This window comes from Triticum urartu, chromosome 5A (genome assembly GCF_056163025.1).
Source record: "Triticum urartu cultivar PI428250 chromosome 5A, HENAU_Tu73, whole genome shotgun sequence".
NCBI lineage: Eukaryota > Viridiplantae > Streptophyta > Magnoliopsida > Poales > Poaceae > Triticum > Triticum urartu.
In genome coordinates this window covers 22,888,031-22,899,575 of record NC_141877.1, presented here as the reverse complement: position 1 = coordinate 22,899,575, position 11,545 = coordinate 22,888,031, and the positions used below count along the sequence as shown (strand labels likewise).

At 43.8% G+C, this 11,545-nt stretch overlaps 1 protein-coding gene across 1 annotated transcript; it reads left to right on the top strand.

Moving 5' to 3' along the window:
• Positions 1 to 892: 892 nt before the first annotated feature.
• LOC125507111 (phytoene synthase 2, chloroplastic-like) lies at positions 893 to 3,780 on the top strand. Its single transcript, XM_048671798.2, has 6 exons — positions 893 to 1,346; positions 2,049 to 2,099; positions 2,218 to 2,390; positions 2,484 to 2,719; positions 3,005 to 3,197; positions 3,349 to 3,780. The coding sequence occupies exons 1-6, from the start codon at positions 959 to 961 to the stop codon at positions 3,496 to 3,498; spliced, it is 1,191 nt and encodes a 396-aa protein (XP_048527755.2). The 5' UTR covers positions 893 to 958; the 3' UTR covers positions 3,499 to 3,780.
• Positions 3,781 to 11,545: the final 7,765 nt, after the last annotated feature.

The following is an 11,545-nucleotide window of genomic DNA, read 5'->3' as shown; positions in this document are numbered from 1 at the left end:
TGGTTCTTTGATGGTTGATGATCAGCGATTTCGTCCTAGCCTTGCGATGTCTAGTAAGCCTGATGCTTCACGAACCGTTGGTACATTTCGTTGTGTGATCAACATGCGAAATGATAACAAAACCACCGTTTAGAGGCATATATGATCGTAGTCTTGTGGAGCCGGAAGATGGATGAATGTAACACCGTCCATGCCTTGTGGTCCTAGATGACCATGTGGAAAGGATACGGTTCGACTAGGTAAAGTTTTTTCTTCTTCAAAGTTGGAGCCCAAAGGGTCTCCATCTATTTACAAGAGAGAAGAGGAAAATTACGTAATTAAATATAGTAAACGATAATTGGACGACACCGAAGCAACCATCGCGGGACATGTCGAGCATCGCGGCACTATCAACAAGCTTATTTTGAAATGGAATGTAGGAGGCCAGGTAAAAGCCGTTGTTCGAAGACAAATATTTGCGAAGTAACCGAGGGACTCGGGATGAAGAAGAAATGAACCACCTCCAGCACTATCTATGTAAAAAGGTAGCAGTCGATTCGACGAGCGCCGGTAAAAATAATGTGCACGACGCAGGGCGTAGACTACCAAGTCGTGTCTTCATTTTCCGGTTGAGATTGACGGATTCTTTACCATCCGCATCCAGTAGCTGGCGCCAACTGCCAAGAACATTTTCCAGGGTAAAATGGCCGTCGCATTTGGAATTTTTATTTTTCAGAGTGGTAGCCGAGAGAAGGAGGGCGGCTGCTCTAGAGTGGAAAGTGTTGGTTGGGCTTCGCGGGGCCACGTCCACGGCTACTGGTGAAAAGCTGGAGCGCCCATTTAAAAGCCCAGCCCCACACCCTTTTGCTCCACCACCCAACCCAACCCAACACGAGCACACGGGGCAGCAGGCAGCTCGCCTCTCTCTCGTCCCACCAAAACCAATCCACCCGTCCGGGCGAGCGGGCGAGCGCAACCGATGGCGGGATCCTCCGCCGTGTACACGTCCTGCAGGCCGCACGCGCGCGCCTTCCTCCTCCACCCCCACCCGGCCGACCAGGCCCAGCGGGGCCTGCTCCCGGCCGCGGCGTGGAGGCGGGGCGGCGCGGCGCCGAGGGCCAGCCTGGTGGCGGCGCGGACGGCCACGGAGGAGGCGGTGTACGAGGTGGTGCTGCGGCAGGCCGCGCTGGTGGAGGACCTGCAGGGGCGCCGGGCGGCGCGGGAGGCCGACGCCGGCCGGCGCCGCCGCTGGCGGGACGAGCAGCTGGAGCAGGAGGGCGACGCCGAGCTCGGCTGGGGCCTCCTCGGCGACGCCTACGACCGCTGCGGCGAGGTCTGCGCCGAGTACGCCAAGACCTTCTACCTCGGTGAGCCAGCCCCCTCACGCACTCACTACTCTGCAACTCTGATGACACCAGTAGCTGAACCATCCGTCTCACCACATTCAGTCCAAAATTGCAACGAGTAATTTAACCGTAGGATGGATCGACAAATAAAAGATCGTTCGTGATATTCCATCATCGCATAGAAAATACTGTGCTCCCACTACCTGAGCAGCAGCTCTTCTGCTCCAGAATCCTCACGGGAGGATGACTGTCAGGCAGGCAACCAGCTGCCTGAAGCGTATCTAGAGTCTAACCAGCAACTGTAGCACACACACGGATATAAAAGCCGATCGGATCTGCCGACTTTGGTAGGTAAAGATGGTGCACGTGGGTGCTACGTGCCATGCATATCTTGGCCAATCTCAGGGAAGCAATCAGTAAAAGGGAGTGTTCAGTTAGTCGTCCACGTCGTGGGGATTGAGAACCACTGGTGATATTAATTAGTTATAGCTTTCTCGGATGGGGCTAGGCATGTTTGGTCGGGTTGACATGATGTGGAGATGCATGGGCTTGATTTTAAGCTCATGTACTTCTATCTTTATTCTAGTTTTGTTCTCCTTTTTCCACTTGGATCTCCAATCTTGTGAGAAATCATCCTCTATTGCTATGAGTCTAGATAGGATCTCATCTGAAAATCGATCTTTATGGTCTTTAGTTTCTCACAGATGTTTGTTCTTGTGGCAGGCACACAGCTTATGACTCCTGAAAGGCGCAAAGCCGTTTGGGCGATCTATGGTACGTCTGAATTGCAGTTTTAGTTATTATTACTGCAGTTCATGAAACTGAATATGAAAATTTTGCTTCTGGCCTTACTGATTCGTAACTGACGCTTTCCACTTTTTTGTTTTTGCAGTATGGTGCAGGAGAACTGATGAGCTAGTGGATGGCCCTAACTCATCTTACATCACGCCCAAGGCGCTGGATCGGTGGGAGAAGAGATTAGAGGATCTCTTCGAAGGCCGCCCATATGATATGTACGACGCAGCCCTCTCTGACACGGCGTCAAAGTTTCCAATTGATATCCAGGTAAGATAAGCCGAAGAAGTTACTGTAGAATTTATGAAACTCCGTCAGATAGAAGTTATTGGATAGTAACATCATAATCTCTTTTCTTTACAGCCGTTCAGAGATATGATTGAAGGGATGAGGCTTGACCTTTGGAAATCGAGGTATATGACCTTTGACGAGCTTTACCTCTACTGCTACTACGTCGCTGGCACTGTCGGTCTCATGACGGTACCGGTGATGGGGATTGCTCCGGACTCAAAGGCCTCAGCAGAGAGCGTGTACAATGCCGCACTGGCCCTTGGCATTGCCAACCAGCTCACAAACATCCTCCGAGATGTAGGAGAAGAGTAAGCACCAATTTTTACTCCATTATTACAAGCCATGTGGATTCCTGTCTCAGTAAGTTTTGGATGTGTAAACTAATACTAATACATTAAACACTCTGTCCTTTGAAATCTTGTGTAAAACGTACCAAGTAAGGCATCATTTTTTAAGCTGCAACTACGACTAGTGTATTTTACTCTTCTTGTATCTATCAGGCTAACCAACCTGTCACTGTTCAGAATATTTTGTTGTTATTTGTTTGTAAGTTTGTAATCTAATGTTTTTGTCTTTATGGATGAAAATTGCAGCTCAAGGAGGGGGAGAATATACCTTCCACTGGACGAACTGGCACAGGCGGGTCTGACAGAAGAGGACATATTCAGAGGGAAAGTGACGGATAAATGGAGGAGGTTCATGAAGGGCCAAATCCAGCGCGCCAGGCTCTTCTTTGATGAGGCCGAGAAGGGTGTCATGCATCTAGACTCTGCGAGCAGATGGCCGGTAAGAGAGGCTACAGAATCCTGCACTTTGAGATGCTGTCAAACAAAATAAGATTTTTTTTTTGCGGGGGAAAAAAAGAAAATTATCATTGAAAAATATGTATTGCAAGCATTGTTGACTCAAGTACCATGGGACTGTTGTTTCCTCGCAGGTCCTGGCATCGCTGTGGCTGTACAGGCAGATCCTGGACGCCATCGAGGCGAACGACTACAACAACTTCACCAAGCGGGCTTACGTGGGCAAGGCGAAGAAGTTTCTGTCTCTACCGGCGGCGTACGCGAGGGCGGCTCTTTCGCCATGAGCAAAGCAAAGCAAAGCAATCCTGTAGATCAGATGTTTTTTTCTTCTTCTTTTTCTTTCTTTTTGTCCTGTCACCCTACAATGATTTTTTTTGGCTGTTGTATATATTCAGCTGTATGTTTGCCATACGCCCTCGTCGGTATTTAGGTCAAGGGACCGATGTCGGGTCCTGCTGTACTGAAAGTCTGAAACACTTGTTACTACCACAGTGGAGAATCAAAATTGCTCCAGTTGAATGAAGAAGAAACAAACGCTCTTTCTTCCTAAAGAGCAGGACCATCAACATCACTCAGATTCAGAGCTCACCTCTGCAAATCCTTCTCTCCTTTTTGGTTAAGAGACTAACAATCTTCAGGCATACTTGCATTCGGCTAGGAGGCTAACACTGAGCCCAGAGCTGAGCGGAGCTTGCTCCAGAGCCCAGACTTTCTCTGATATGGGAGTCAGTGGTGCAGTAAAGCTTGGGAGGTAATCCCAACCCGAAACCGTCGCCGGTAAACGGAGTTCATCTTGAATTCTGGAACTGGAGATGGTGGTGATGATGTTCTGGTGAGCAAGTGTTGGCCAAGTGTATGTCCATCTGGCATAAGTATCTTCATCATAATCTCATCTTGTGGTGAGGTCTGAAGAAGGAAGGAGAGCCACATCGGGCCTGTGGTCCTGTGGCCAGCCCTTTTGGACGCTTTATGGACTCTGTCGTCTCCTTCCTCGCAGCGGCGGGCGGCCATGTCAGCAAGCTCCTCCGGCCGTGGCGAAGCTGAGCCACATCCCGGCGATATGGTGATAACACGCACGCCTTCTTTCCACCTCAGGATGTGTCTGCAATGCAATGCAAACATGGGACAAGTGGAAAAGAAGAGTGAGGCGATCTGCATTCTGGTTCCCTTCGCTCTCCTCTCGATTCTGCCGTGCTGTGGTGGTGACCTGCCTGTTTCTCCCTGTGCCTCTGCATTTTCTTCCCCGTCGCGGTCGCCATTTTTCGTTTTCGCCGTATGCGTGTGTGTGTATGCGGGAGCGGTCCATTCGATGTGGCGTGAGAAATAGATGTGAAAAATTTCACTCCACATATAGGGAATAGAACTTAGTTTTTTTAAAATATTACACACCTTATTTTGGGGGGATATGAAAGTAACAATTAGCCAGATAAAACTGGAAGGTGGTGGGATTGTGGGGTTGAAATTCAATAGCACATTTTTTCCAACCGAGCATAACCCCTTCCACTAACTGAATAATGAAAATACAACCATCCAAATACAGCACAAGAGTTTTAAGGAAGCAAGAAAGGGGAGAGCGAGTTCGACGCATCGCAGGGAAAGCCACTACGACTGCTCGTAATCGAAACACTCGTTATGGGACGGCTATATATCGCACGCTCCGAGCAGTATGTAGTGCTCGCCTACGGCGAGCGCACTCTTGGGCCGGCCCATTAGGTAGTTTTCACTGTTGCTAAAAAAAGGTAGTTTTCACAACATTCTGTCTGATTTTGGGAAGGTTCTGAACCTTCCCTCCGGTTTTTCCATTCTTTATTCTTTTTCTATTCTTCGGTATTCTTTTTTGTTATTTTGCTTTTCTTTGGTATTTTATTTTTTGTTTTGATCCTTTTTTTTTTATTTTTCTGCCCTGGTTTTCAGGTTTTCTTTTGGCTTTTTGTTCTTTGTTGTCCTCCATTTCTTTCCTTTTATGTTTTTTGTTTTTATTCTCCCTTTATAATTTTATTTTCACTTTTTAATTTGTGAATGTTTTTTCAAATTCACAAAAATTTATCACATTTGCGAACACTTTTAAAATTGATGAGCATTTTTTCAATTTGTGATTGTCTTTTCGCGAACATTCTTTTCAAATTCAACATGTTTCTGAATTCGTGACCAGTTTCCAAATTCACAATCATTTTTGGAATCCATGAACATATTTATAAAATCATGAACATTTTTAAGTTCACAAACACCATGAACATCTTTTGAATTCGCAAACATTTTTTTCAATTTGTAACATTGAGGAGAGCCCAGGCTCTTCTCCCCTCTATATTCAAGGGTCAAAATTTGTTTGAGTGTCTTCCCAATGTGGTCCTTCATCTTCCTTTTTGCTTGCATAAGTATCTGAGCAAAATGTTATCCACATATAGATGACGAGGAAGAAATGGCGAGTAAGGAAGATAAAGAAAATGAGCACCTAAAAGCATTAGGCATGGAGTACAGGAAAAGCATGGATCGACATGATAATTGACCTGTGAGTGGTGCACATCAATTGCCATTAATGGTGTGTATGATTCACTTCCTCAATCAGTCAATCGACGGCGAGTGGATTCCAATCGACAACCGATGGTTCGCTTTCCCTGCCACCATCTCGCGACCTTGTCGCTTGCGTCACTCAAAGGCTGCACTTGGGCGGACAAAACAAGGGCATTGTTTCCCCCCTCTACCAATCTAGTGAACGGAGAAGGATGTACACACGTGAGCCCATTAGGCCAAATTAAATAGAAGCTGTCATTATGAGAGCATCGAGCTATGATGTGTAGCGCTCTGTATAGGATTGGAAGAGTATCTGACTACGGTGGATCCGATGGCTGAAATTGCTAGTGGTCTGAGAGGGCTGGAAAACCGCGCAATTGCAATGTTTTCTTTTTGCGGGGGCAGTTGTAATGTTTCTAATAAACCATATATAACCAACTTGCATTTGTGTGTGCCCTCAATGCACCACCCCACGTGAACTTCATTGTTCACAACATGTCACTTGGACAATGGATGCCAGTATGTGGTACATCAACTATCTCTATAAATTGTTCGACGATCCACACTTCCAAATAAGAAATCTTGTACTCGTACACAAGAAGCACGAGCAGGGAAGAGAAAGAAGTGGGTCTAAGAGGTGTAGGAATGGGAACATGAAGAAAATCAACTGTAATGCCTCCTCTAGTATTGGAGGGGAGAAATGGTCTGATGTTTCTGATGCCTCCCATTCCTATGGATCTTAGGTTCTCCTTCCTCTTACTTTTTGCTCGTATAATTTACTTGGTTAAAAATAATCCTCCTTACAAAAGAAAAAAGAGAACAAACAATCCTACATGGATGGCTGTGAGGGGTCTCAATAGTGAGTCGGAAGGAGGACACATTTAGAATCAAAGGACACGAGGAAAACTATAATTCTTTTTCCTCCACTACAATTTGGAGTTGAGATATAACATTGTATTTTTCTTAATGCATGTCACATTCATAATCTTCTTAGATGCTCCTTCTCTTCCATTTGGCTTGCACATACACATGTACAACATCTTTAATACTGTGTGATTAAGGTTGTTCAGTACTGGTTTTGAATTTTGATTAACCCATGAAATCAGTTGTAAGTAGCGTCCACCTTTCTTCATTAGTTCCAAAACTATAACTACCAAACTAAAATAAATGAACAACACTTTCAATGCTCTGAACTCAAACCGACTTTGACCTTATCTACAAACCAGCTTTCATATTGTCTGTGGATGCTCTTTACCTTTTTCCTTTGGCCTGCACATATACATGCACAACCTCTATAAAATTGTGCCAAGGGTGTTCAATAACAGTTTTTAGTAAACCCATGTAAACAAATACTAAATTGTGTTCACCTTCCTTTATTAGTTTCAAATGGACCTATAGTCCCAAAATTAACTTATTGAGATCACACTAAACAAAGAAGCCCATTTACATTCCATTAAGTAAAATAATATACACTTGTGTGCTTTGGATGCAGTCCATGGTGTAGTAAAGTTCTCCCTTTTATAAAAAAGAAGAAGATATAAATTGTTGTAAAGGAGAGTCCAAACACACGGTTAATATTATCTAACTTCATTTAACTACCTGCATGTTGAATACTTCCTTCACAATGTTCCTTCAGCTTGGAAAGGAATACCTTGACACTACGGTCATCATGGTGTGTGCAAATAAAAAACATATATGTAACAAAAAAAGGAAATTAAGTGGCACTAGGAAGACGTATTTGGCTCTGTGTTCTCTCTAGGAAAAGTTTTTTAGCAGAAGATGCCTCTTCAAGCATGCTGAACAGACATGAAAGAGTTTAGCATGGATTATACAGTATAAGAAATTTCTTTTCCTCCACGGGATTGTATTTGAACATGATACTTCCTCGTAGTACACTTTGCTTGGTTTTCTAGTTTTTTTCCTTTCCCATCAATTATTGGGTAGAGTTTTGCTTTTTGAAGAATTTATTGGGTAGTGAGTAGAGAAAGATTGAGCATCACTGTTACTGCACTACATGGGTATTCATCTTCTAGGCGCCAATCAAATGATAATGGTAGTTACCTCAGATGCGACAGTCTACATTTTTCATACATGAATGATGAATGTGGCCACGTTTTCTTTCCCATTTCCTAAATTATCACATCATGGCTTTGTTAAACTGTTGGGTTTTTGGATATGCTGATATATAAGAAATTGAAGAAGATCAACTCCCTACAACCACAAGTGTTGGTCCACCATTACAACACACGTTCCATGTGTCTCAAGAACAAAGCACTCAGGTTCCATGGCCACACTATCACTTACTGCTGTGTCCCATGGTGCACCATGTAGATGTGTGCATAACTCATATAAAGACCTACACCAATAACTATGCACCTCTATCTATGTATATACTCCAGTGCTATCGTGCAACAACTCAAGATGCTCTACTAAGTTCTCAAGTTTCTAGAGTTAGTTGTGGCAGGAGGTCTAGGAAGAAGAAGAATGAGAGTGTCCAAGAATAGTATGAATGGGAACATCAAGGAAAGCATGAGCTTTCTAGATATACCCTCCTAACAGAGGAGAGATCTAGTTTTGTGTTTTTCCGATGCCTCCCATTCCTATTGTTCTTGGGTGCTCCTTCCCCTTCTTTTTAGCTTGCACATTTATGCTAAATACTAGGGGAAGCAGGGGTGTAGCCAGGCCCCAGGCTACCAGGGGCATGGCCTGTGATGTGGATAGTGTTTTCTTCGTTGACTGTAGCTACAGTATAGCATACTGTAGCTACAGTGCCTACTCTGTCCATAAGGCTAGACTGGGGCGTACGTCGATGATGGCTATGGCACAGAGGGGAAGCAAACAGTCTATGTATAAATTTAGATGACATGACCTTGACTGTAGGCAAAAGAGGAAGAAAACCGGGTCCAAGAGTTGTTGGAATGGGATAATGGAGAAAAGAACAAGTCATACTAGGAAAATGATTTTTTACTACGTTATATGTGGTCGTTAAAGGTCGGATTGTGGTCGCTAAAGGTCATTAATGACCACAATTTGCCGGTCGTTGTAGGCGCTATCGTTAATACTATAACGACCACACACCTTTTGTGGTTGTCATTCTTGTAACGATGGGATGGTGTGTCGTCGTCAATCCCAAGGCAATAACACCCACAATATAGTATTAATGACCACTTTTGCCGTCGCTAATAATGCTATCATGCTAAGATGGAGGAGAATAGTTCTGTCAGTGAACATATACTCAGAATGTCTGGGTACCATAATCACTTGACTCAACTGGGAGTTAATCTTCGTGTTGATAGTGTCATTGACAGAGTTCTTCAATCACTGGCACCAAGCTACAAGAGCTTTATGATGAACTATAACATGCAAGGGATAGATAAGACGATTCCTGAGCTCTTCGCAATGCTAAAAGCTGCGGAGGTAGAAATCAAGAAGGAGCATCAAGTGTTGATGGTCAACAAGACCACCGGTTTCAATAAAAAGGGTAGAGGGAAGAAGAAAGGGAACTTCAAGAAGAACGGCAAACAAGTTGCTGCTCAAGAGAAGAAACCTAAGTCTGGAACTAAGCCTGAGACTGAGTGCTTCTACTGCAAAGGGACTGGTCACTGGAAGCGGAACTGCCCCAAGTATTTGGCGTATAAGAAGGATGGCAAGGTGAACAAAGGTATATGTGATGTACATGTTATTGATGTGTACCTTATTAAAGCTCGCAGTAGCACCTGGGTATTTGATACTGGTTCTGTTCCTAATATTTGCAACTCGAAATAGGGACTACGGATTAAGCGAAGATTGGCTAAGGACGAGGTGACGATGCGCGTGGGAAATGTTTCCAAAGTCGATGTGATCACTGTCGACATGCTACCTCTACATCTACCTTCGAGACTAGTTTTAGACCTGAATAATTGTTCTTTGGTGCCAGCGTTGAGCATGAACATTATATCTGGATCTTGTTTGATGTGAGACGGTTATTCATTTAAATCAGAGAATAATGGTTGTTCTATTTATATGAGTAATATCTTTTATGGTCATGTACTCTTGAAGAGTGGTCTATTTTTAATGAATCTTGATAGTAGTGATACACATATTCATAATGTTGAAGCCAAAAGATGCAGAGTTGATAATGATAGTGCAACTTATTTGTGGCACTACCGTTTAGGTCATATTGGTGTAAAGCGCATGAAGAAACTCCATTCTGATAGACTTTTGGAATCACTTGATTATGAATCACTTGGTACTTGTGAACCATGCCTCATGGGCAAGATGACTAAAACGCCGTTCTCCGGAACTATGGAGCGAGCAACAGATTTGTTGGAAATCATACATACTGATGTATGTGGTACGATGAATATTGAGGCTCGCGGCGGGTATCGTTATTTTCTCACCTTCACAGATAATTTGAACTGATATGGGTATATCTATGATACGTCTCCAACATATCTATAATTTTTGATTGCTCCATGCTATTATATTATCTATTGTGGATGCCAATGGGCTTTATTTTACACTTTTATATCATTTTTGGGACTAACCTACTAATCAGAGGCCCAACCCAAATTGTTGTTTTTTTTTGCCTATTTTAGGGTTTCGAAGAAAAGGAATATCAAACGGAGTCCAAACGGAATGAAACCTTCGGGAACGTGATTTTCTCAACAAACATGATCCAGGAGACTTGGAGTGGGCGTCAAGAAACAAGGGAGGAAGGCACGAGGCAGGGGGCGCGCCCTCCACCCTCGTGGGCCCTCCGTTGCTCCACCAACATACTTCCTCCTCCTATATATATCCACGTACCCCCCCAAACATCCAGGAGCACCATGAAAACCTAATTCCACCGCTGCAACCTTTTGTACCCGAGAGATCCCATCTTGGGGCCTTTTCCGGAGCTCCGCCGGAGGGGGCATTGATCACGGAGGGCCTCTACATCAACTCCATGGCCTCCCCGGTGATGTGTGAGTAGTTTACTTCAGACCTACGGGTCCATAGTTATTAGCTAGATGGCTTCTTCTCTCTCTTTGGATCTCAATACAAAGTTCTCCTCGATCTTCTTGGAGATCTATTCGATGTAATCTTCTTTTGTGGTGTGTTTGTTGAGATCCGATGAATTGTGGGTTTATGATCAAGTTTATCTATGAACAATATTTGAATCTCCTTTGAATTCTATTATGTATGATTGGTTTATCTTTGCAAGTCTCTTCGAATTATCAGTTTGGTTTGGCCTACTAGATTGATCTTTCTTGCAATGGGAGAAGTGCTTAGCTTTGGGTTCAATCTTGCGGTGTCCTTTCCCAGAGATAGCAGGGGCAGCAAGGCACGTATTGTATTGTTGCCATCAAGGATAAAAAGATGGGGTTTATATCATATTGCATGATTTTATCCCTCTACATCATGCCATCTTCCTTAAAGCATTACTTTGTTTTTATGAACATAATTCTCTAGATGCATGTTGGACAGCGGTCGATGTGTGGAGTAATAGTAGTAGATGCAGAATCGTTTCGGTCTACTTGTCGCGGACGTGATGCCTATATACATGATCATACCTAGATATTCTCATAACTACGCTCAATTCTATCAATTGCTCGACAGTAATTCGTTTACCCACCGTAATACTTATGCTCTTGAGAGAAGCCACTAGTGAAACCTATGGCCCCCGGGTCTATCTTCCATCATATTAATCTTCCAACACTTAGTTATTTCCTTTGCCATTTATTTTACTTTGCATCTTTATCATAAAAATACCAAAAATATTATCTTATCATATCTATCAGATCTCACTCTCGTAAGTGACCGTGAAGGGCTTGACAACCCCTTTATCGCATTGGTTGCGAG

Excerpts from the sequence above, each read along its gene's own strand:
- LOC125507111 (XM_048671798.2), top strand. The coding sequence starts at position 959 with ATGGCGGGATCCTCCGCCGTGTACACGTCCTGCAGGCCGCACGCGCGC. Across the intron at positions 1,347-2,048 it reads CGCCAAGACCTTCTACCTCG|GCACACAGCTTATGACTCCT; the intron begins GTGAGCCAGCCC and ends TTCTTGTGGCAG. Across the intron at positions 2,391-2,483 it reads AGTTTCCAATTGATATCCAG|CCGTTCAGAGATATGATTGA; the intron begins GTAAGATAAGCC and ends TTTTCTTTACAG.